Genomic DNA, 25242 nt, shown 5'->3' with positions numbered 1-25242 from the left:
GATACACTGGTTGTCTCTAAGGAAGTTATGTGTATTTAGGCTATCTCAGATTGGAGAATAATAGTACCAAGACCAAAGATATCTGGCATAGAGCTCCATATGGGAATGTTGAATATAAGGTGCTCAAGGCACGACCTTGATGCCATATGGTCGTTTGGTCGAGTGGGGGGTGAGGCTATATATCCAATTAGTGTTCCGTGGAACAGTAGATCTAACCTGCTATCTTAGTATATATGCTTCCTATATTTTTATATCTACACTACTTTATACAAAGACCCAATGTTTAATAAAACGTATAGAGATATAGAGCTGACAACATGGATCAAGAGGTAATAATCTATGTATAGACATTATGTACTGGAAGATCCACTTTATAGGGCAGACAGCCTGTCGACTAGGTCAAGAAAGTAAGCGAGGAAGGAAGGAAATGTCTACGGAGTACTATTAGCTGAATTATCCTATCTGCTGAAGCGATCGCCTTGTCTGGTTTAGTTGAGATTCGCGGAGCTTTGTTGGAAGTGGTGACCTTCCTGGATCTTAATTGTCAATGAGTCACGCAAGCCATACTGTACAGACTAGGAGGAATTTGCCCGACTAGATCCATAAAGTGGAGACTTGAACCAGATTGCTTATACAGATCTAAAGTGGGGCTATTAGATAGCACAGTCTACACAGTATTAACTACGTATGTATCTTTCCCGGAAGAAATTTCCACTGGAAAACCTCGCGTATGCAAGTAGGGATAAGGCGGGATGAGTTACAGCTGCCACAATATCGACAATTAGTCTCACGATCTAATAAGATAAGCCCAGCAATCTATGTCCATCTCAACAGGCAGAGATCAATTTCCGGCATCAGAAAGGGACTTGACTTCTGGCTCGCTGCGGGTATTGTATAATTGGCGGAATTTCATGGGGAGTGGCTTCGATATCACTTTATATGTATTTATTCCTCCTTCTTTAGAAATCTTATCATGATAGTGCTACATAGCAGTACTGCCAGGGTTAATATATGCTAGCTACCATTAGTTCTAGGAAATAAGATCTGTGAACCATGGTAGATATATGTTCTATCTAGATTTATCTACTCAGTAGGTGTAAATGGTGGGGGAAAAGGTTTAACCCCAGAACAAAATGGAAGACGTAATAAAAGATGAGGTGAACAGGATTAGTGATATGAAATTCGTGATTTCATTGGATTAGTGATATTAGTCAGCGATTCATCAGCACCCCGTCGATGACGATGTTTTCAGGGTCGTTACATTTAATTTCTCTAGGATATATTAATCAGTGCATTCGCGTTTATTATAGTCGACTATTATTATAGCTCATATTACCATCGCTGTTACGACTTATTGCCCTAACAAAATTATACAAGATGCCTGTTCCCGACACTTTCCTAGCGGCTACAGTCAACCAGCCCCACGCCCAACATGTCGTTTCCAACCGCTCATTGCAACCACTTGAATCGGGCGAAGTTGCTATTAAAATCACTGCCACGGCCATCAACCCGGTTGACTGGAAGATCCGCGACTACAATGTCTTTATCAAAGAGTACCCTGCCGTGCTAGGATCGGATGCCGCCGGAGAGATCGCCGCTGTTGGACCCGATGTCTCTAATTTCGCTGTTGGCGATCGGGTATTCTTCCAGGGAATCATTGGAAGATATGACTCGTCTACCTTTCAACAATACTGTAAGATGCCGGCCGCACTGGTCTCCAAGACGCCCAGCAACATTAGCGACGACCAAGCTGCCGGAATAAGTCTCGCGACCATGGCTGTTGTCACAGCATTCTACGACAAGTCCGGCCAAGGGTTGACCCCACCATGGGACCAGACTGGCCCGCAGGTTGGAAATGGCAAAGCCATAGTGATCATCGGAGGCGCCTCATCTGTGGGTCAATATGCCATTCAATTAGCTAAACTGTCGGGCTTTGAAAAGATTATTACCAATGCAAGTCCTCAAAACCACGAGTGCCTCAAAAAGCTAGGCGCACATATTGTCCTGGACCGAGCCCATTCGACCCCGGAGGATTTCAAGGCTGCAATCGGCGGGCTACCTTTGGAATTTGTGTTCGATACTATCTCGGTGAAAGCAACGCAAGCATTGGGTGTTGAGATTGTCCGGGCTACAGAAGGCGCCGATAAGATCGTGACGGTCCAGGGTGCCGACTCGGATGCTATTGCCCTCGGCCAGTCGAAAGAGCCAAAGGTAGCGGTGAAGCAGGTCTTGGGATTAGGTAGCTCCCCAGCATTGCGTCATCTCAGTGAGCCTCTGGTGAAGCATCTCGGCGGCGAGGACGGTTATATCGCTAAGAACCTTTTCGTCCCCAACCGGGTGCATCTGGTTCAAGGAGGACTGAATGCCGTGGAACAGGCGCTTGCGAAGAATAAGGAAGGTGTATCTGGCGAGAAGGTTGTATTCCGCCCCAATGAATGAGTGAATTGAGCATACAACTATATATACTTGCAATATCTGTAATATACAGCAGCTAGGTTCATTAGTTCTCTTTCCGCCTGTTGTTTCCCTTTAGCATGTTCTTATGCTCAAACCTTGCTCCTTTGCTCTCGGCTGTAAGAGGCCCTAACAAAGCTCGACTGATTGGCTGAAGCTTCTGTTTACATGTTATCGTACATTTTCTACCAGATGGACGCAGAGAAGCTCATGCACTCATTATACTTTCTGCAGAATTTAAAATCGAACCTGATAGGCGGCTCCAGATCTTACTAGGTGGAGAAGCGGTATCTCGGACAATAAACTAGACCAAGCAGTATTGATCGATAGGTATCTCAGCGCATTGCTTCAGGCCAAGGAAGTCCGCCACGCTGCTCACTCCATCGAGACAATCCTAGCTACGACCGATCTTCAGTCGTTTATCCAGCATGGTTCAGCAACAGCAGAAGATATCAAACATAATTTCCTAGCGAAGCGATAGCCGCTTGCGCTTCATTTCAACGTGGAAGAAATTCTATTTTGATCTTAAATCCGATCCAAGGATATGATACCGAATGATTATGGGCTGATTCAAGGTTGCGTCAAATGCGTTCTCCTCTATATTCAGAATATGATATGATGCGCTTCAGAGCCGCTGAGGACATTCACGTAGCAGCAGATTCTGGATTGAAAATTGAAGAATGGCCAATTTCCTAATCTCTATGTTATACCTCAAACAGACTATCTTATTATTTGCGGTCCGAAGATCGAAAGAGTGAAGTGCCCCGGACCGACTATACAAAAGAAAAGAAGTCAGTTACTGAGAGTAAGAAGAGAGATAACTGAGAATGACATAGATTAACTAGTTAACGCGTTTATTTTAGTAACGAAAGAGTGTTGGCTGACACTGTGTTCTAATTGGTAGTTGGGACAATTAATATAACGCCATTTGCAGAGAAATCGGCCTCATCTTCCTTGTTCCGCCGAGCCCTTTATGAATGTCTTTGTTCCCCCCTTGCATTCCTTATTCAGTGCATATGACAATGACTCAGAGGCATCCATTGTACTTGATTAATTAGACAATGGCACCCTCTACTTATATCCATATATCTATATTCCCTTTCAACCTGCGAATATAAATGCTCCAGTCTTAACCGATATCCATTGACTCACAGACCCGTTTGAGCAAAATGACAGCAGACGAAGAATCGCCGTTTTTGCACTTGCCCCCGACCCCAGGAAGCCCTGTGTCCGGCCTTGCACGAAGACGAAGGTCTGAACGCGCCAACGAATTAGTCATCTACGGTTCTTTTGTTGGTGAGGGTTTTTGAAAATGAGAAGGTGACATGGATATGCTGACAATTCCCAGGTGTGTTCCTTGCGTCCGCGGATGAGTCACTTGTCATCTCAACATGGAGCTCCATCGCGTCGCAATTCAATCGTCTATCAGAAGGGTCATGGCTGCTGGTCGCATATAATTTCGGTTATTGTGTCTCACTGCCGGTGGTAAGTCGCCCAGAAACTGTGTATTCTGGGATATACTTACGCAACTTTGTCAGTATGGTACCCTCAGTGACATGTATGGACGGAAGAATGTCCTCCTCTGGGCTTATTCTTTGTTTGCTTTGGGATGTCTGGCATGGTGTGGTAACCACGTCCAATCAATTTCCCTACGTGCCCGCTAAGAAGATACAATCCAGTGGCGCGAGTGGTTCCTTGATCCAGCTGATTCTGGCCAGAGTATTAGCTGGCATTAGTGGGGGTGGCATGGTTGCTCTGGTTTCCATTATCATAACCGGTACTTTCGTACTTAATACGCATAATTCTAGCTAACAATTGATAGATTTGATGCCCTCCAATGAGGTGGCACTATTTCGAGGATATGCAAATGTGGTCAATGTTGCTGGTCGCAGCTTGGGAGCCCCGGTTGGGGGCTTTCTGATCGCGACGCTCGGATGGAGATGGTTTGTTCTTGTTGGGATTTGGATTGTGACGTTACACAACTAACTACGTCTAGGGCTTTTCTAGGTCAACTCCCCCTTATCCTTATTTGTATTGTGGCCGCATATTACGGTCTTCCCTCGTCGTTGAACCAAAGTAAGACAGATAGCGTGGAGGGTAATTCTCAATCTAGAGCATCAGACCTCGATTATGGTGGCATTGTCAGCTTTGCTACCGCAATTGTTATTTTGTTATTTTTGATCCAAAGCTCCAGCACGACATATGAGCAGTCAAGGCTGCCTTACGTGTTAACGCCTGCGTTCGCAATTGCTGTTGCAGTTTTCATCCTGACTGAAGCATACTGGGCCAGAAAGCCTTTGATACCCTTAAGCCTAGTGAAAGGTTCCTTGGGAGGGTACTGCATAGGGCAATTAATGCTAATCACAGGTCGCTCGGCGGTAAGTTCGATGTTGGAACAACCTCGTTTCCCTACTGACAAATCACTCGTATATAGCTCAGCAGTAATATGGTACCGTACTTTGTCCGAGTTGAAAAGGCGACTGGTTTCCTCGCATCATTTACCTACGTCGTCACTGCAGTGGGTGTCTCCGTCGGTGGCTTGATCTCAGGTGCCATCATCAAACGGTGAGTCCATAGGCTAACAAATCTGGTGCTCCCTGCTGATGAATAGGATAGAACCAAAAAATATAAGACCATGGCTATAACAGCAGTGGTAGCTACTGTCTTGCTGTCTATTTTAATTTTCATGCGCTACCGCAATGGCTGCTATACCTGGGAACTATTTTATCTCTTCCCGTCCGGCATGTCAAACGGCATACTCTTCTCCACGCAATTCATTGGGATGTCTTTATCTGCACCTAAAGAGCGGCTTGCAACTTCTATCGGAATATATTACCTCTCCCAGCAGTTAGGATTTATTATCGGCCCGGCAGCTTCGGTCGCTGTCGTTCAACGGCTGTTTGCCAATAGGCTTTCAAAAGGTCTGGAAGGGTTGAACGAGAAACAGGTGCGTAAAAATTATAGCTAAACTGAGAGGTGAAGCTAATCTTTATCTAGTTTATCGATCAAATTATCAATGATCTGAGATTCTCCGAGGGCTTGCCGGAAAGAGCCCAGAGTATCGTTCGATCGAGCTATCTGTATGCGTTTCAGTTTGTACCGTGTAAGTTCAATCTAACCCTAGATATAGCGGGAGATAGCAGGGAGCTGACAGGCATAGTACTTGGCACGGTGTCCACTTTGATCATGTTGCCACTCGTGCTATTGCAGAAGGAAAGCAGAATCGAATGACATTTGTAACCAAGCGAACCATAGTTGACTGGGCAAGAATGATGCATGATCGAACCGTGAGAAGTTGCACGTAGGTCATGTGGTGTGTAGAAGGGAATATCCGAAAGTATCAGATTCAATCATGGCTGAGTTGTGGACTTAAGACTTAGTCTACATGTGGATTCAAAAGGAGATCGACGAGTTATTTAACTAATAACTCTGCTTTCCTACGACACAGCAACAAGGATATTCTAAATAAATCACCCGTATCCATGAGGACAAGCCAGCCCTATCTTGACAAAGTGGGGGCATCGAGAACCGAGATGATTTTGCGACGCGTCATCTGCAGGTCCGGGATGCCGTGATAAACCAAATAGTCATACCGAAGAGCTCCACTCTGCCGCCGTTTGAACCACCCAACTGCTTCGGCTTTTCCGACTGGCGTTGATGTCGTAGGCCTGTTACGACGAATGCAGCCGTGCGGAAAACTAGTACTGAGATCAAGCATTGCTTCTTCGAGACTAAAATTGGAGCGTCATTTCCTATTACTACAAAAGATCGGCGCCTAAAAAGCGTCACTCAACTACACGGTATAAAGGATAGACTACTCCCCCTAAATAGACCATAGTTCAGGAGCTCTCATGTAATTATCAGTTGTCTAACTTCAGTCTTTCTTTTACACATCCTTTGCCTGACTCGAGTCATTCATTTGCATTGTTTTCCCATCTTCTTTTGGTAATATGAGGTTCGTCTCACTTGCCGTGGCGGCAGCCTTATTAGGCTCTGCAGGTGCCTCTTCGCATTCTTCCAATCTGGGCTTGCTCAAAGCCAATGGTGGTGAGCGGACCTGACATACGGCAATACTCTGAATAGATCAGTTAATATTCGAAACAGTCGCACTTGGAAACTGGGAAGTTGCCTACGAGAAAGCATCCGCATTTGTTGCAGGCCTGACCACTGATCAGAAGCTGGCTTTAATTACAGGTAGCAGTGTTGAGTCGACTAATGGAAACTTCACTGCCCTCTACTTTCTCGATGGAGACATGGGTCTTCAAGACTTCTATTATGTTTCCGCTTTCAGCTTGTCTTCCGCTCTTGTGATGACCTGGGATCGCGATGCTATTTATGCGCAAGCTAAAGCTGTCGGGTCAGAGTTCTACAACAAAGGCGTTCAGGTGGTGGCTGGACCCACGTCCCAGCCATTAGGGCGCACCCCTTGGGGCGGCCGTGGCGTCGAAGGGTTTGGCCCTGATCCTTATCTCAATGGCTTGGCTACTGGTCTCACCACCAAGGGCTATGTTGACGCTGGAGTTATTCCGGGTGGTAAGGTGAGACATACTTTCCTAGTTTCCGCACACTATTATAATTTACTTATAAGGAGACTGCTTTGTCCATAGCATTTCCTCTTATACGAGCAGGAAACCAATAGGACCTCCGGTCCTGGTAGCAGTGGAGGGGGATCTCCATACTCCTCTAATGCGGATGACAAAACCATCCATGAGACATATCTGTGGCCATTCTACGATGCAGTAAAAAATGGCCTTGGGGCGGTGATGTGCGCAATGACCAAGGTCAATGGCACACTAGCATGCGAGAATTCGGATCTTCTGATGAAGACGTTAAAGACGGAACTTGGATTCCCGGGTATGGTCTGGCCTGACATGAATGGTCAAAACAATGCCAAAGAATCAGCCTTGGGCGGCGAGGACTATGGATCGAGCTCTATCTGGAGTACTTCGACTATGGAAAGCTATTTATCGAACGGCACCATCACTGAGGCTCGCTTAAACGACATGGCCATCAGAAACCTAATAGCTTACTATCAAGTTAACCTGGACAACGGCCTCCAGCCTACAAGGCAAACGACAGATGCCTATGTGGACGTCAGAGCTAACCATTCTAAGTTGATTCGCGAGAACGGAGCGAAGTCCATGGCTTTGTTGAAGAATGAGGGTGTGCTACCGCTGAAGAAGCCCCGTGTTATGAGTATCTTTGGAGCTCACGCCGGGCCTGTCATCGGCGGTCCCAATAGTAATATCAATGTTATGGGCTCCGGTCCGACCTATCAGGGTCACCTGGCCACTGGCTCCGGATCCGGGATGGCATCTCTTCCCTATTTGATCACGCCTTATGGTGCACTGACTAACAAAGCGTCCCAAGACGGAACCATACTGCGCTGGATCTTGAACGACACTTATAGCTCTGGTGGAGGATCTTCACTGGTGCCATCGAGCACGTCTTCTACTGCAGTAGAGCCGTCCTTTGACAACTTTGCCGCGGAGTCGGATATCTGCCTTGTCTTCCTAAATGCCCTCGCTGGAGAAGGTGCTGATCGTACTGAACTATATAATGCGGACCAAGACGCTATGGTGAGCACAGTCGCAGATAACTGCAACAACACAGTGGTAGTGGTAAATACTGTTGGACCGCGATTGCTGGATCAGTGGATTGAGCACGACAACGTCACCGCTGTTCTTTATGGGTCTCTCCTCGGACAGGAGTCGGGTAACTCTATCGTGGACCTCCTCTATGGCGACGTCAACCCATCTGGTCGTCTTGTCCATACCATCGCCAAGAATGAGAGTGACTATAATGTTGGACTTTGCTATACTTCTCAATGCAATTTCACCGAAGGTGAGCTAGACATGCTAACTCTAATCCCCAATATATCACACCAAACCACACCTCATTCGGACAACACATCAAAACTAACCAAACCAAAACAGGAACCTACCTCGACTACCGCTACTTCGACGCCCACAACATTACCCCCAGATACCCCTTTGGCCACGGTCTCTCGTACACCAACTTCCAATACTCAGACCTCGCCATCAAAACCCCTTCTTCCATAGCCAAAGCTCCCAAAGGCAACCTCACCGTCGGCGGCCACAGCGACCTCTGGGACGTCGTGGGAACCGTGTCGGCCCGCATTTCCAACAACGGCACACTTGCCGGCGCAGAAGTTCCCCAGCTCTATCTCGGCTTCCCAAATTCGGCAGAGCAACCCGTTCGCCAGCTTCGGGGATTCGATCGTTTGGAACTCTCTGCTGGCCAGGAAGCCATCGTCACGTTTAATTTGCGTCGTAGGGATATTTCTCATTGGGATGTGAAGACCCAGAAGTGGCTTGTTGCTGGTGGGAAATATAGAGTTTTTGTGGGGGCTAGTTCGAGGGATTTGAGGTTGAATGGGTCGTTTTTTCTTTGGGTTGGGCATTAGCTTTGTTATCTAGTATGGTGTTTCTGTAGGTCATTGCTCATAGGAGTCATCCGATGGATAGAACCAATCATGGTGGCGAAGGAGGATCGAGAAGGGTGGAATGTCTGCAGTATGTCGTAGGTGGTAGCACCTGTTGCTGAATACATGGCTAATCATAGATCATCTTATCAACATCAGAAGTGAGCTGGCAAGCTAGTGGTACTATCCTATACCTTCAATCCTTGAATGTTGTCACATCCCTGTCCGACATGCTTGTTCTGGGATGGATTCTAGACAAGAGGTCCTATCTTGTTCAATGATGGTAATTATTGCTCTACCTACAAGACATTTAAACTTTGCACATAACCTATCCGATACAGGTCAAACCAATTAAACTTAATTAAAGTTCGGTATAAGTCTGTTACTATATCGATATCCTAGATCAAGACACAGAACATAATGCCAATAGTGTATCTTTGGATCCAATATGAATCTTCTCAGTATTGCCTTGGAATAGTGTGGTTCTGGGTAGCAACCACCTTATATATATATCACCTAACCGATTGAATCCTTGTTCAGGATTCAATTGTGAGCCGTTTGGTCGAGCGGGTTAGGTGACTCCTAGTGGGAATCACAATAGTATAAGAAATATACAAGCCAAAAGCACACAATATGACAAGTATGTAGTTAGCCCTTTGAGTTAATCAACTCCAATAAACAGCTCCCCCCAATTCACCCTCTGATCCACCAATGTATTCACCCGCCAACGATCCTGCGTGCCGTCCCTCTTCTGACAACACCTCGGAACAGCCAGTACCTTCTTCCCAACAAAGTCCACCGGGTCGATTGCAAACAACAGCCACGTATCCGCATAAACGCCATTATCATCCTCAATCTCAATAATGTTAATCTGTAATACCTCAGGGTTGGGTTCATCAGCTGGGACGAGATGGTCGAATGTTAGACCGTAATAGCCAATCTGCCTTATCGGTCTAGTGGAATGAGTTAGTTATAGGGATATTATATCAGGATTACTGGGTACGGATTAGGACAGACTTACTCATTCGGATACTTCTCTGGAATCCAGCCCATGTATTCGCCTTTCACGACCAGATCGCCTGGGACTTCTGGACTTACGTCCTGTCTGTAGATCTGTCGATATGTCAATCGTGCTAACTCTGGGCCTGCTGGATGTGGGAATGTTTGGTCTTGGAGACTCAGATGCCATGGGGGTATGTGGGAGAACTCTCTGGATAGCAATTAGGGGACCTTCCACTTGGATTCGAAGTGGGTGGCCCTGTGCTGGGAGGTGATGTTTGCTGGTGGGATTGTGAATACAAGGTGGTATGTGAAGTGGGAGCGCCATTTGGTGGAGGTTCTTCTTCGTGTATGCTGTTAGTGGTTTAGAAGTTGTGGTAGCTAAAGCAAATCATCTGTGGAAAAGGGGGATAATAGAGCACATTTGGACAGTGCGTTCGTATGTCTAAGGAATGGTATTGTAAGGTTTCTAGACCGTGTGATATATGTTCTCATTCACTAGTTGGTCAAAGGCTGTAGGTCCTAGGCAACCACGTGATCTCGCACACATGAAAACAATCCTTTGTATGTGAATTACGTTCCTTTTAAAAAAGGATTCAACTTTTTATGAAGGCCGTAATATCTTCTGAAGGCACGGGGTTTCGCTCATGACTTGTCTTTGTGTGATTGGATCATTGCATGAGTATTGGTACCGCTAGGGGTATCAAAGATTATATCTCGCAGTAAGCGACGGGTCAAATCTGTCTGAAGGGTTACTCAGTAATAGAGTCGCCGAGTCGATGTGTTGGGTAAAAGGTGGTTATCTGAAGGGATCCTTAGGTAGTTTATGTGCTGGGTGGTTATTGCATCGCATGATAAGTGTGGAATAGAGGATGGATCAGTTGGTTAGAAGTCTTCAGAAACAAAGCTGGTGGTCCTCCTGGATAAGGATGAATTTGGATGAGCATTATCTAGGATAAGTCTACTTAGGCACTAATGGATGCTCAACTCCTACTTCGGCAGTTTGAATCCTCCAGGTATTTTCGTCTGAAACAGCCTCTTCGGATCGACGTCCAGACTCACGCGCTTCAATCTCTCCACACACTCGCTCTTATAGCTAGCGATCGGGTCTTGCCATGGCGCAGCGTAGTTGAGGTAAACGAATGGTTCGTAGACACCCAACTTGCGCGCATCATTTTCAATATGCTCGAAAAGCTCGCGCGCAGCCTTCTCAACTTTCTCATCATCTGACTCGTCGTCCCAAGTTGCACTCAGCAGAGTCACAACCAGCGGACCAGACGCATCATCAAGACCCAATGAATTCTTAGAGGCATTGCGGGAATAGATAGCCGGGGGCAATGGCTCAAGAGAAATAGCCCACACCATACCGGGAATACCTTCGACACCCTTAAGACTAGAATCCCAATGCTGGTAAACCGCATTCAACATGGGAAGAGTAGAACCATGCGTCATAACCACACTCATCTGCCTTCAACATAGTTAGCCTAAATCCCATCACCAAACACAAGATCCCCCTAACTCACCGTTTCCCCTCCTTCGAGAATGACCCCTGCTCCATCGCCATCTCATGCATCCCCGCAATCCTTACCGTACTAAACAGCTTCGGAATCTCCATAAACGGACGATAAACCGCCGGATTCTCCTCAGCTTTCGTATACACAATACTATTCACTACAGCTTTGCCCTGTTCCGAGAACCCGAAACTGGTGATCAGTGACGCATGCTCATCGTACCCCTCTGCTGAATTCAGGCCTGCAAATGCCTCTAACTGCTGCTGATAAGTATCAACAGAATGGTAAACACTTCCTCCCCAGATAGGACCCTGCTCGAACGTCTTCATGTCTACACGCGTGACAACCCCGAAATTATTGGATCCGCCACGCAGCGCGATCATCAATTCCGGATTCTCATGCTCGTTGGCATTAACGATGGTGCCGTTGGCGAGCACAATCTCGAAGTTCGTCACCGTGTCGCACGTCCAGCCGTACCGTGGGGAGAAATACGAGATTCCCCCACCGGTCGTCAGACCACCGACCCCTACCTGGGCTGCGCGACCTCCTGCGACTGAGAGGCCTAATGGGTCGAGATGGGAGTAGACATCGCCCCAGGCTGCACCGACGCCGATGGAAGCGGTCGTGTGGTCGGGGCTTACGGTGATTCTGTTTAGGCCTCGAAGGTCGAGGGTGATTCCGTTTGCAATGTTGGATGCGCCGGTGAACGGGGCGTGGCCACCTGAGCGGATGGCAAAATTGGTGGTTTCAAGGGTTGAGGTTATTGTTTTGATGGCGGTGGACACGTCTGCTGCTGTAGTTGGGGAGACAATGCAAAGGGGGTGGAGGTTGGAATTTTGTTGGGAGAAGTAAGTGTTGATGGAGTCGTTGTAAGGTTGGGTGTTTGGGAATGAGACTTTATTGCCGAGACCGCCAATTAGCGCTAGGCACTGGCTTTGTTAGGTTGGAGCACTATATAGGTTGGATGGGCTTACACAAGTTGCTACACTCGTGTTGGTGATGTTTTCGGAGAGATAGTCCATGGCTGAAAATTGTGTAGATTTATGTTATCGGCAGAAAATAAGGAAGGACGACGGAGGAAGAGGGGTGGGGGGGACAGTCATTTGTATGTAAACTGAGAGAAAGTATACTTTACGAGACTTAGGGCTTACATATGATGCATCCATACGATATGGCCAGTCAGACTCTGGTTTGGTGGCTTACTGCATTAGCGGCAATCCCTCTCGAGGTTAGTACTGTCTCTTGATCCAAAGCTTCTTTATTTGTCCTTTACTCATGCAACTCTCCAAAGTACTAGCGAGTACTAACATAGTACTTGTCAGGGTACCTTTCGACGCGAGTGACCCAGAAGCGCCGGTCTCCATGTACCCCTAGCAGTTGATTGTGGCTGTAAGGCGTCCACACGGAACCCAGTTACAATGTGGTACAGCCTCTAGCAAACAACTGGGACACAGGCTGCACAGCCACCCCGCGCCCCGATATACAGGATCGATCACAGTGACTCCTTTGAGTTTCGCGCAAGACTCACTCTAGGTGATCCTTCTCCTCGCTCTTCGGAATGCGAACAAAGCCAGCACACACCACCACCACCACCGCCGCCCCCAGCGAAATCGCCCGGAAAGCGCCCAAATCCAAACCATACCCGTCACCGCCAGCTTTGGTCACTTCCTTCCCGATTGTGTCTCCAATCGCCGTTACAATGGCCGCTGAGAGATTCTGGATCGTCACAAGTAAACTCCCCGCTGATCCCTGGAATGAGCGAGGCACGTTGGATGTGATGAAAATCGACGCAGCTGCGAAGGTCAGACCCGGCCCGAACGTAACGAGGGCAATCCTGGGCATGGAGAGAGCCTAGTATGTGGTGTTTGGCGTTTGCGGGAGACCGCAAAGCTCTCGCTAATCATGCGTGACATTATCATCAGCTGGTTCTACCCTGGACGAGAGCCCATGAAGTCAGAACATCTCCACGCAAAGCTGACAAACTGGAAAGCAGAGCTAGTTCCCACATTAACCTGGGACCCTGAAGTTCTGGACTCCTCAAACCCGTTTTCCATGTCCCTGTCGGTCCAATACAATCACCACCTGATCCTGATCTACCTCGGCCACATGCGCGGCGAGAACACATGCAACCTTGACGAGCAGGAGATTGAAGAAATTGTCGACGGCGCTGCGCATCACATCCCGACGGTAGTATGCGCACTCGCCACGAAATATGCCCTCCTCACCGTGCCCCACGAGCTATACCACGGTATCTTCCTCGCACAGGCCGCCTTCTACGAGCGGATGAGAAGCCCGAATAAAGTGATGGCGCGTCTTGGTCGGTCTGCACTTAATTCGTGCCAGGTGGTGCTGCAGGCTATCAGCGAGTTCTGGGATAGTGGGACCTTTTATCATGCAGCTGTTTGAGAATCTGTCCAGTCGCGCCCGGGAGCAGCCGTCTTGGACTACTGACAATAGACAGGAGAGCGGTGGGTTGGGAATTGCTGAGGCCTCTGGCGTAAGCGGCACTATGAACTCTGCAAATGAGGCTGGCGTTTTCAATGCCTTGCTGGGAGAGGATCGATGGCAGGGGAACCCCATGCTGGAGAGTTTGTTTGATCTACCGCCAGAGCTATTTTTGCCTGAATAGGACGCGGTCATTCCCACGTAGGTTGGGGACTAATAGGCATTGGGTGTTTCTGGTACGCTACCTTTAGAGGCATTACAGTATACTCTCACGACGGGAAGTTGGGGCCGCGGATTACGCGCGTACATGCCTTGACGGGATTGGATCAACGCACGATCGGGTTTCTGTCTCTAAATCCACCCTGTACAAGGTTTCCCGCGCTCGCTCGTGTTTCTTGTCGCAGCGACGACACGTTTTGGAGGCGCGGATACAAACCCCGGTCGTGAACGCGACTCATCAAGCCCGCATACGATGATCCTTACTACGGGTTCAAGTTCTGCGAGCTTTACAAAAGCAAGAAATATAACATTTCCAACGTGTCGGCAATCATCGACCTTAATCCAGCGGGAGGCGGCTTCTGTGACCGCACTATTGTCAAGGCTATAAACTACGTCCCGCTTCTATCGACCGTTGACCTCAAGGGTGGCGTGTTAGTCGAACTACATGCGATTGGTCACCATTCTATGACATTATCTGACTTCAAGGTGGTCCAGTCGAGGCTGATCTGTGGTACCGGTCCTATTAGTTTAGCTATATTTTTATTCTTCCGCATCATAGGCGTATCCAATGGCAAGCCTATATGGGTAGTGTCGACATAGCCTCTGGTACAGCTGGCCTTCAGTCGACGCTGGGTGTTTGCACTTCAAGCGCGAAGTCTGGGGGTGTTATCTTTAACGTAATAATTTACAAGAAACCGCTCTTGCTGAATCGAAACAACCTGGAAATAAAGGAGAAGAAGGTTAGAGAGCATCTGTCATTATATTACTGAGTCGAAAAAAGTCCAACACAGACCATACAGTCACCTCTGTTGTTCCGTTGTCTAGGGCTGTTGAAGGGGCTTCTACGGTCGGCTCATATAAAGATTTTGATTAAGCCTTAATAGTCAGGCAGCGTATGATTGGAGTTTTACAGGTACTCATTGTTAAGAGACCCTAAATTGGCACCAAGTGTCGTCTGGTCCCCCACTGCGACATCATATCGCTCAGGATTCAACCTCTAGCATTGCTCACTGTTTAGTTGAAGGATATTCAAGGGCAGCTAATCAAGAATAAAGCCCCTCTTAAATTTCAATGAATAGATTATTGCTCCAGGGCTGCAGCCGGGAAACCAATTCCGAGATCCACCCCTTGTGAATAGTTACTCGGAATATGCATTTGTCAGCCATATAGCCGCACATATATCGGCGAGTCGACAGTTCCCTGCCTAGCATTGGTGGAGGCTGCACATGATATAAACAATTTCCCCCCTCAAGTTTTGTATTGGCGGAATGTCAAGCAAATGAAAAAATCATAAAAGTATCAGGTTTGCCACTTATTGTGAATCAGTTAGATACATTTCTCGGAAGCTACAGACCCCGATTTAAAATGTCAATCACCCACATTGTCCTTTTCCAATTCAAGCAGGATGCGGCTCCTGAATCTGTGCAAAACGTACGTTCAGTCCTGTTGAGTTAGATCTCAGTGGCATCTTCTACACTCGTGCAACAATTAAGAAGAATCCAGGCATGCAAGAGGATGCTCAGTCTAAAAGACCACTGCCTCTACCCATCAACGGGAAAACCGTATATTCGATCGGCGTCGGGTGGAAAGGATAATTCTCCAGAGGGAGCGCAGGTATGTTCATGGTCCTCTGACTTAATTTATGTTAACAGAACCGCTGACTTTCCGTCCAGGGTGGTATCACACATGCATTTATTGTTGAGTTTGCCACAGCCGCAGAACGAGACTATTACGTGGCGAGCGACACCGTGCATCAGGAATTTGTCAGAAGCCTGGATGGGTTGATTGAGAAGGCACTGGTGGTTGATTTTACCCCCGGTGTCCTGTAGAGACCATTGTTGGGGGCCTGTTCGACATGTCGTGTGAGATGCATATGGAAGATATATTATACCGCTTGAGCTCCGTTACCTCTGATAGTATAATATGATGCCGCCCATTGTAGCGCCTCATCCTCTTAAGAAACCTTGAGACCTTGGTTGACGCCCTAGTAATGGCGAGAGCCTATGCATTATTCATATCCCCCTTTGAGTGTTCTTTTGTACTCTTACAAGGAAGATTGAGAAGGAAAGTAGTAGGAGTTGGACCTCAGACCTAGTGGTAAAGGAATGATACGTATCGTCATAAGACTGATGAGAGAACGTGATGCAATACTAGCAACTGAAAGGTTGATTAAGATTTGGTTTTGGAACTGTGACTTCGGAGACTCCCACCAGGAGCATTTGATATCTAGTTTACAAGGTATATATGGATTATCTACAGGAATACCATCCCCCCTCAAGTGCTAATAGGAGGTAGGAATCATATTTAGCAATCACAAATAGTGTCTCGTCAAATGGTCCGTCCATCAACCACCTCAACAGATCAAAGCCCCATTCTAGCTGCCTCGCACCGAATGATATCTGGCAACTCATTACTTAGACTTCTCTCCTGCGGCTGCCAACCTAGGACTTTCTTCGCTCGCGCAGCCACACCACGCGAGTTCATGCCCCAACTCGCCGCTTCAAATCCCGCCGATGAATTGACAGCCTCATCAATCGACCAATCTCGAAGCTCGGGACCCCCGCCGCCCTTGATAAACCCTTGCTTGAAGGCTTCCTCACCAACGGCCACGGACAAATCGCCCCAGACATGCTCACCATTTCCCGTGAAATAATAACCATGCGCTCCCAGATCTCGGGATCGTCTTTGGAAGACGGGTCCATTGCAGCTTGTACCAGCAGCTCAAACATCCTGCTCAAATCACGGACATGGACGTTATTCATGTTGCGATGGAAAGCAGCCGCAGGTAGGTTAATTAGCTCGTTGATGCCTTCAAGGTCATTGAATACCTTGTCATCCGCCTCTCCAAACGTCTTCTTAACTTCCGAGTCAAAGTACGTAAGAAACCCAGCTCCACCCATGCGCAACCAGAATCTAGGTCGCGACGCGGAATGACCCTACACGAGCCCTTTGGCTATAGCCTTCGCAGCCCCGTCGTGATCTGATGAATCGGCAGTATCTTTATTGCATTAGTATCTTTTCATTGAGATATCTGGAAGGGGGCGGGGGCAAAGGAAACAATGTGTACTCACGGATGACAAAATCAGCCCATGCGGCTTCACGTTCCAGTAATGCGGAATCGTCGTTACCGCCAATGACGATTCGGGCTTTCGGGTAGCTAGAGAGCACCTTCTTTGCCTTATCTTCGGAGCGGATAAGGAGTGCATACTCGAAATCCGGATATCTCGGGTGTAGTTGGTACAAGACGTCACCGCCAATATAGCCTGTGGCTCCGGCAACGAAGACTTTGACTGCTGTAATATAATTTTGGCCGAGTTTACGGCAACCCTGGTTTGGGGTACCAAGGAGCAGTCCATCAGCTCTCCTGTAGGGCTCGAAGGAAATTTGGCGGCAAGAGCCTTATTTCCTTAGGTCATAATATAACTCAATCGAAATTATTAGCAGGCACCCCCGCGGTTTGCCTTTGTGCGGTTGTATGGTTGAGCATCAATCGTCCCGTGTAGCTGGTGGGCTGAATGGATTTGTCCAACTAGGTACCAATTTAATATTAACCGCTTCGGTAAAGAAAAAAACCTTGCCGAGTTTGTACTTAGGAGCTCCTGCCAGTAAATGAGGGCCAACGTCAAGAGAAAATCACTTGTATGAAAAGCCATAAATTTCAAGGCATGAGCTATAGCTGGCTCTCCACAAACCTCAAATCAAAGGGTATACAAGGATCCTCTATTCAAGGTCATAACATTCCATATTATATGACAATCGCCAGAGCATTATGCTAAAGATAACCTTCTGTGGCTGTCTATATAGGTAAGAGATCCTCAGAACTATAAACTAATTTACTAACTCTAATAGTTATAGTATACTAGCCTTATCTTTCTAATACAAAAGGTATAATTTATCCAATACAGTTTACTAGTACTAAGATAGAGGAATGACTTTTCCGACGAGGGACCGTAGATGGCACGACGGGTAGATGGGGTGGCGAAGAATATTTCAAAAAGTGACAAACGCACAACATTCCCTTGAAATAAATGGCATTAATAAATGAGATGACCTCCTGGCCTTGCAGTCAGCCCTGGTGTCCTGGCAACCCGTCTTTCTGATGTATTTTGCGGATGCTCTCATGCCATCTACTCTTTCCAAGAGCATGGAACAGCAAGAGCTCAAACGGTTTATGTTAAAATCATTACGAACAAGGCTCTCTAGGGACTCACAGAGAAGACACACGCAAGTGGCACTCTAGGGACATGCCGCAGCGGATCGCGGAGAATTCTATGGACTCCCCAGAGAAAGAGGGCACATGTCTGTTTCTATGTTAGAAAGCGTTGAAAACAACGGTAACTCAGAGGTCGTTATGCTCTATACAATTAAAATTAACATCCGTTAGAACAAACTATGAATCTGTACAGTCCAGTAACTGAACAAAAGGCAGTTTTTTAACAGGTATGCTTGTCGACGGCCACATAATCAACTCTGTTGTCAATGTGAAATCTGGGGGTCATGGCCTAACATTATATTCCATCTTGCCTAGCTCATTCTGCCACAGGAACTGTACTCCTTCCGTGTTCGCTCAGGTAAAACGATTTCTGGTTATATAAATGCACTACTGTAGATTCTAAAACTCCACACCTTCTGCAATAGTGTATACAGCCCCATAAAGGGGTTAGGTATCATTTCCCAATCGTACATTAGCGATTTACACAAACATAAATACCAATGTACATGACCGCAAGCGGTTGATGGATCAGCATCCCATGAGGCTAGTGCCCTTGTTCAGGGGGTGGATCCGACGTATCATATACTGACTATTTGCATGCTGCAGCAATCCAGCAGAAAAGGAGCGGCCAGTTAGCCACGTTGCAGACATTGTTCTATGCGGGAAATTGGGGGAAACCCGCATCCTGCAGTACCAGGCCTTGTTGGAGTCCATGATGCCATCCATCCGCCTGGGCGATCGAATCTATCATGTGACTGACATTGACCGTGCTCATTGTCCACGAGTCGTGCCAATGAAGGTCCTGGTGCTGGGCCTTTGCCGCACCGGTACAGAATGTCATTATTCACGGCTCCGCTATTGAAGCCAGGGCTGATAGAACTACAGCACTTATCATCATATCACGGCTATCACGCTTTGATAACAAATTCTCGCAACTGTGAGATTTGGTTGAAGGGGCTGCGGTCGAAATGTGATGGGATTGGCAAGCCATTTGGAAGGGCGGAGTTTGACAAACTTCTGGGCCATTGTCAGGTATGGCCCTCGTTCTCGAATGTAGATATGGCTATGCTGTCAGTGATTTGCCTGCTGCGTGCTTTCCACGCGAGTTGGTCGAAGCGTATCCAGAGGCAGAAGTCATTTCGACGGTGTGAGATGTGGACGAGTGGTACAAGTATGTTAGCCCACTTTCATTCACTGACTCTCACCGCACTAAAGGTTTGGTAGTTCTATAATGCGGATCGTACGAGCGCTAGGCAAAGATCATATTAAATACATCATGATTCCCTTGATCAGGGCGATTAACATTCTCACCTTCAGCAGCTTCCGCTGGGTTATATTAACATTCGAAAAGGCTGGTCTGGGTATGTTCACCGAGCCCTTTGAACAGAGAGCCCGCGAAATCTATTCTGAGCATTATAAGATGATTCAGTCGCTCGTTCCGGTAGAGAGGTTATTAAAGTACCACGTCAAGGAGGGATGGGAGCCGTTATGCACCTTCTTAGAACAGCCAATCCCGGAAGCTCCTATCCCCAATATTAACTTAAAAGCCGAGATGCAAATGCGGAGCGACAAGTGTACCTTGTTCATGTTGAAAGAGTGTGCTGTAACTGAGATGAAGTCTGCTGTTTGTCTGTTCGTTGCTGGCTTTCTACTCAAGATGGCTATGCTGGATCGTTTCGATTAATGCCGCACTCCTTGTTCCTCCCCAGACCTTATGATTAGTATATAGTAAAGTAAGCTCTAATTTTATCACGGTACAGTTGTCGGTTAGTATCGTATGGACATCAATAAATGTTTCAAATTATTTTAGCGATGTTGATGAACAAAAGCCTGTCTTCCTTCAGTAATTGCCACTGAATACCAGTTCCTATATTTAATAGCTGGAATGTCCTGTCCTGTGCAGATGCCAATTGCTGGCAGCCCTCTAAGAGAATACCACACCTGATGATGAGGTGCTCAGCGCCTGATATTAGTTGTAGCGGCTCTTCAGCAGCTATGGAGATCTCCTATTACTTTATTGTACTGTCTGTTGAGCCAGTTGGTAGTATAATGCTGTTGCTAATGGTTTGAACACAAGAAGATTCACTACTGAATGGCCCATTATGATTCCCTTGAGAGCATCGGTTTCCGTTTCCTGGATTGTGACTGTCTTATTTTCTCGGATGCATTGTCAACGATTTTCCGCCATGTGGGACATGTTTATCATTGACAGCATGAGTAAGGGTCTTTAGAATCTTACTTGTGTATAAGATCCACAAGCACACTGTCCATTATTATGAACAAAGCGCCAGGATGTTCTCCACTGTTGATAAAGCGATAAGTGGGACTACATTTACTGACCCTCCAGAGGTTGCAGTAGCGGGTCTCATTCACCTTCCGTTGGGGGGCATCCATACTCATATGTTGGTTGTACGATGTCTGATCTGGGTGTGAACAAGAGGGAAGAAGAATAGAGTTCAAGCAATGTTTCTTGTTAAATGTTGTATAGAATATATATACTAGGTAGGTAAAAGAGTACAGGGCTGAGATTAAAAACGAATATGTGATGAGATTCCTCGCTTTCTGTCGAACGCGCACGTGTCTGCTCGATTGTGAGGTTGTTTAGTACCACCCAGGTAGAGCAGGATAAATAGGAAGACTGAGAAGCATTGCCTTGTTATCCAAGAATTTAGCTAAATTAAAGGCCTAGCACCGCAGCTTACTCAATTTGACTATGTAATTCTATATATCTATTGTGGTGGTGGATCTACTTTTCAGAGTAGAAGGTCCGTTAGCTAGATAAGATAATATAGGCAGTTGAGTTATTAATATCTGGTATTCTGATAACTCTAGGATTTAATATAGAAGCTGATTCTTGTTCTCCTTTTGGTTAGAGTAGGATCAATTTATTAGGCTATAGTAGATTTCAGAAACCTGGTCGATTTGTATAAATCAGCATTCTTGTCTCTCATGCTCAACACGCGAGATCTAAAAGGCTGATAGACCTATATATGCCTAGTCTCTCTCTGATCGCGTGGCTTTCTACGATGAGCATTATCACCCACATCTCGTCAACACAGCCCCTGAAATATAGTTTCATGGCATTGTGGTGACTCAGCGAAAGGTATGACATTACTCATTATAATAAGTTAGAGCACGGCCCCAAGTTGATCGGCCAGTGGGCAAAATACGAGGATCGATGTTGTGATAGACACCCGCCGAGACCGACGGGCCTCGCTTTATTAGGGCACATTTCCGCAAAAGGCTAAGCAGCTCTCGTATTAGCCGCTGATCCTCGAGACTTTCTCATAAGTTTGGCCTTCATACCTCGTACTGGGTGGCTTGGCCTGAAAGTAGAGCCTCGTTGTTGCACCCCACCTCACCTCGGGCCCATAAGTCTCCTGAACTTATAACAGCTAAGGTACTCCGTAGAACATATGCTTGCCAGCGTACATAAGAAGACAAAAAAAAAAAAACCTGTGAATAAAATTTTCGCATGTCATGGCAGAACTCACAGTGGGTTATGTGTCTGGTATCATTGCTGCTGCTGTCTTTTTGGGTAGGTTCAACCGAACGTAGTGAAGACCTAACACACGAGATACTTATATGTCCAAGTCCGCCTATTCGTTCCTACTGTTATAAGCTTGATAGTCATCGGTCATCTTCCAGAGGAGAATACGATCGTCTCATGGTATTTCTGATTTCCCCCGTTTTAGTGCTGTTATTGACACAATATTAGGTCCGTTGTTAGTCGGCTGATTCATTCGTCCTACTGGCCAACGATACTTGATTCTGATACTGCCGCCAGTACGGGGGTCAGTAGAGCGATCAAAGCTTGCAGCTGGCTACAGTTGAGTGCGCTTGGACTTGTTGCAATTACTGGAATTGTAACCCCTTTGGGCCTATATGATACTATTGGCCCTGATGATACCCCGACGAATGTCCCATTCCGCTATGCCTCTGATACATCGCCTTTCGGAAAGGCCACCCGATCGAGAGATGGATATAGATCACTGAGGATCTGTTACGCAGATGATGACCCCAATACCCCGGAGGGATGCCCTGGTGCACCGCCAAATATCGATGACATTGAAGACCCCTCTGAGGCATACTCGATCTGGCCGAGTAGTGTTGATTTATTTACCAGCGGCGATGTATCGCCGACTATTTCCAGCCTATTCGACATCCAGTGGAGGTCGTTCCGGTCGACGAACAACGTGGCCCTGTACAACGCGAGTGTAGTATCTGAAGGATATTACCGACAAATTTCACAGTTAATCATGGAGGAAGGAATCCTAGCGGTGGAGGGATTGATCATTGATACCAAAGCTGGACGCATAGGTTTCCGGAACCATACTGTTCCTGTCGATGTGCCTACGGGTGCGAGATGGACAGAAGATATACTGTTCATCGAGCCTGAGGCACGTTGTGTGAACACCAACTTGACTGTGGACTACAGGTATAACCCGTCCAGTGAGTCAGGTAGCATTGAGGACACACGGGACTCGGTCCTGGTTGACCACGGCGGCTTTAGCAGCCTAGCCCATGCGACTTATGAAATAGACCATGCAGATTTCCAGAATAATGTAGCATTGTATGAGCGTGCCTACAATGCTGCCTGGAGACATAATATGCTAGTGATGCAGTTTCTCAATGTAACGACTAACGGTTCAGATGGACTGGCACCCTTCGCCTATATGAATTCGAATATCGGAAAGAAGTTCGATTTAAACGGCATATCGAGTATCTATGTTGCGCCTGTGACTGTTCAGACGGACACCGGGTATGCTAGGTTCCTTGAACTGCCGTCTCCTAACCAGTCAGCTACAACAACGTCCCTCACCCCTACCCCTGAGGGCCCTAACCCTTTCAATCTTACTTCACGCGATACCTACGCGATTGCCCAGGAGGCTTGCCATTACCCTTCAATGCAAGATTTGTCTAACCTGTCGTTCGTCGGTGTGTCCTGTGGCACTGTTTTCGCAGCACCCGCAAGGACTGACGGGGACCCACTCATCCCCGACACAAATAGCACTTGGAGCACACCGATCTACTCCTGTGCTGCAGCAACAAAAGCGACCATACGCAAGGTCACCTTCAGATTCAATGGAACAGGGGAACTGGACAAGCTAGCAATCGAGAACATAGAGCGCCCATCTGAACCTCCACTCTGGGGTGTCGAGCGATTAACGAATCACACGATAAGGAACGTACGACCTCTATGGGGCATCGTGTCTCCAGATGTAGGCACTCGTAACGATATCTCCACTCTCCAAAGAGACCATCTCTGGCTTCCTGGTTACCCAGATCTGTTCGTATCGGACTTCGGTACCGGAGAGCCAAACATGCCCGGGAACCGGTTCTATATGGACAGGCTGTCATCTATCTTCGATGTCAAAGCTGTAGACAAATACAGTTCACGTTATACGGGGCTTAACGACCTGGCTCTATATAACCAATGGCTCGAGCTATCCAAGTCAGCAGCCGGCGTGGAGCAGATGCTCAAACTTATGTGGACTGACATGGCGGCCAATACTGTGGTTGGCACGCGTGGGTGGCATAGTACCCCCTCGTCAAGGAATAGGGAGGGACTGTCAAAGCGAGGCAGCGGCGAGGTAAATGTGCCGGTTGTCTTGTGGTCACATAACATTGAATATCGACTTCCGTACGCTATCCCTGCCTTTATATTACTTGTCCTCTGCATAGCATTGGGAACATGGAGCATTTGGCTCCTTATTCTGAGGCGCATCGGCCTGAAACAAATGCGAACATACCTTGCTCGTACATCTGCAGGTAGGATACTCGGGCATGCGCTGCATGAGGATCAAGGGAACATTCTTGCATCTACAGAAGCATGGCTTCAGCAGATAGGCTTACGAAAAGCCACGCTGCCAGGACGAGATGAAGACAGCGAAATACCTTTGCTAGATATTCAGCGGACGCCAACCCACCAGGAAAGTATTGGAGATAAGAACTCTAAGTAGAGCTAACGTCATGCCTTATCGCAGACATTGCAACTGAATATCGTGTTTCTAACGATTTTATGTTTTTTTGTTGATTTTTTATCTTTTCTTTTACCATTACTTTTTTCAATTTATATTTTCTTTTTATTCTTTTCTTATTTCTTTAAGCCATAACTTAATGCAGTCTGGATACAAGTGACTTTCAAAGCTAATCCATAATAATGAAAACATATATTCAAGTATATTAACTTTGAAAGGAGATTTACCAGTTGTGCATGGGATACTGTACCTATCATGATTTATGATCTCTGTCCGAGCTTATAAAGTCAGGGAAACCAGCATCAGCTTATCCTCTAATATTGGTATATTATTGGTAAATTTAATACGAATTCCTGAGTCCCAAATCTAGACCAGCATTATCTTTAGCATCTCCACGGTGATGCAGGCCAAGAACCATTACCCAGGACCGCGTGGGCTGTATAAATGGCTCCACCTTAGGATCATCATGCATCCTTTTCACTAATTTTATACTCGCCAATTTCCGTATATATACTTTCATTCCCTCATATATACCCTTGCAGATTCTCTGCTAAGACAATTTCAGTAGTGTTATAGTTTGCCGCCTTCGGATAGCAAAAAGATTGGAGCATGCGATACGCAATAGTCTTGATACCAATACACTCCTTGTAGTTTTGAGTCGGGATCTTTGGGTGGCTCAAGTGGACATTCGGGCTATTTAGAGACCAGTTTGATTGTTAGAAAATGGTATACTGCTATTATTCTTTGCAATGAACGCAAAGATTAAAAGATGGATTGCTCTTGAGACTTTGAAGGAACTCAGCAGTGTGGAAGGCGTGCCAGTATCATATGTTTTAATATCCTATGTAACGAAAAGTATTAAATTGCTTAGTTCCGGAATGGGCAATCTGGTTGGTCTCAGACATGCTACTTTAGCTTACAGCCTGACTTCAACAGGGTGATAAATAAAGTATATGTCACTTTATCCATCCACAA

At 46.7% G+C, this 25242-nt stretch overlaps 9 protein-coding genes across 9 annotated transcripts; 7 read left to right on the top strand and 2 right to left on the bottom strand.

Annotated features, from left to right (window-relative positions):
• The first annotated feature begins 1289 nt into the window (after positions 1-1289).
• Positions 1290-2664, top strand: BDV27DRAFT_18139 (zinc-binding alcohol dehydrogenase family protein). Its single transcript, XM_032075934.1, has one exon. It carries the CDS (start codon positions 1378-1380, stop codon positions 2437-2439), a length of 1062 nt encoding a protein of 353 aa, XP_031925538.1. The 5' UTR covers positions 1290-1377; the 3' UTR covers positions 2440-2664.
• A 775-nt stretch (positions 2665-3439) lies between these two features.
• BDV27DRAFT_18131 (major facilitator superfamily domain-containing protein) lies at positions 3440-5825 on the top strand. The gene is made up of 10 exons (XM_032075933.1): positions 3440-3750; positions 3803-3939; positions 3993-4075; positions 4134-4231; positions 4277-4397; positions 4451-4832; positions 4889-5019; positions 5071-5401; positions 5452-5557; positions 5615-5825. The coding sequence occupies exons 1-10, from the start codon at positions 3624-3626 to the stop codon at positions 5683-5685; spliced, it is 1587 nt and encodes a 528-aa protein (XP_031925537.1). The 5' UTR covers positions 3440-3623; the 3' UTR covers positions 5686-5825.
• Positions 5826-6404: 579 nt separating this feature from the next.
• BDV27DRAFT_159736 (putative beta-glucosidase D) lies at positions 6405-8881 on the top strand (the record flags this gene model as incomplete). The annotated part of the gene is made up of 4 exons (XM_032072921.1): positions 6405-6501; positions 6559-6992; positions 7062-8298; positions 8391-8881. 4 exons carry the CDS (start codon positions 6405-6407, stop codon positions 8879-8881), a joined length of 2259 nt encoding a protein of 752 aa, XP_031925536.1.
• A 2007-nt stretch (positions 8882-10888) lies between these two features.
• BDV27DRAFT_166225 (FAD-binding oxidoreductase) lies at positions 10889-12431 on the bottom strand (the record flags this gene model as incomplete). The annotated part of the gene is made up of 3 exons (XM_032074136.1): positions 10889-11366; positions 11422-12338; positions 12384-12431. 3 exons carry the CDS (start codon positions 12429-12431, stop codon positions 10889-10891), a joined length of 1443 nt encoding a protein of 480 aa, XP_031925535.1.
• Positions 12432-12967: 536 nt separating this feature from the next.
• BDV27DRAFT_159734 (fungal specific transcription factor domain-containing protein) lies at positions 12968-14038 on the top strand (the record flags this gene model as incomplete). Its single annotated transcript, XM_032072920.1, has 3 exons — positions 12968-13263; positions 13332-13809; positions 13871-14038. 3 exons carry the CDS (start codon positions 12968-12970, stop codon positions 14036-14038), a joined length of 942 nt encoding a protein of 313 aa, XP_031925534.1.
• A 1254-nt stretch (positions 14039-15292) lies between these two features.
• Positions 15293-15926, top strand: BDV27DRAFT_166223 (Dabb family protein). The gene is made up of 3 exons (XM_032074135.1): positions 15293-15504; positions 15577-15687; positions 15747-15926. The coding sequence occupies exons 1-3, from the start codon at positions 15439-15441 to the stop codon at positions 15900-15902; spliced, it is 333 nt and encodes a 110-aa protein (XP_031925533.1). The 5' UTR covers positions 15293-15438; the 3' UTR covers positions 15903-15926.
• Positions 15927-16434: 508 nt separating this feature from the next.
• BDV27DRAFT_159732 (uncharacterized protein) lies at positions 16435-16973 on the bottom strand (the record flags this gene model as incomplete). Its single annotated transcript, XM_032072919.1, has 2 exons — positions 16435-16656; positions 16710-16973. 2 exons carry the CDS (start codon positions 16971-16973, stop codon positions 16435-16437), a joined length of 486 nt encoding a protein of 161 aa, XP_031925532.1.
• A 2028-nt stretch (positions 16974-19001) lies between these two features.
• On the top strand, positions 19002-19970 carry BDV27DRAFT_146951 (sulfotransferase family protein; the record flags this gene model as incomplete). The annotated part of the gene is made up of 4 exons (XM_032070662.1): positions 19002-19113; positions 19164-19290; positions 19344-19433; positions 19511-19970. The coding sequence occupies 4 exons, from the start codon at positions 19002-19004 to the stop codon at positions 19968-19970; spliced, it is 789 nt and encodes a 262-aa protein (XP_031925531.1).
• A 1796-nt stretch (positions 19971-21766) lies between these two features.
• On the top strand, positions 21767-24249 carry BDV27DRAFT_159729 (uncharacterized protein; the record flags this gene model as incomplete). Its single annotated transcript, XM_032072918.1, has 3 exons — positions 21767-21824; positions 21881-21956; positions 22005-24249. 3 exons carry the CDS (start codon positions 21767-21769, stop codon positions 24247-24249), a joined length of 2379 nt encoding a protein of 792 aa, XP_031925530.1.
• Between the last annotated feature and the right edge of the window lie 993 nt (positions 24250-25242).

This window comes from Aspergillus caelatus, assembly GCF_009193585.1.
Source record: "Aspergillus caelatus strain CBS 763.97 unplaced genomic scaffold BDV27scaffold_141, whole genome shotgun sequence".
NCBI classification, from domain to species: domain Eukaryota; kingdom Fungi; phylum Ascomycota; class Eurotiomycetes; order Eurotiales; family Aspergillaceae; genus Aspergillus; species Aspergillus caelatus.
This window is presented reverse-complemented; position numbering and strand designations above follow the sequence as displayed.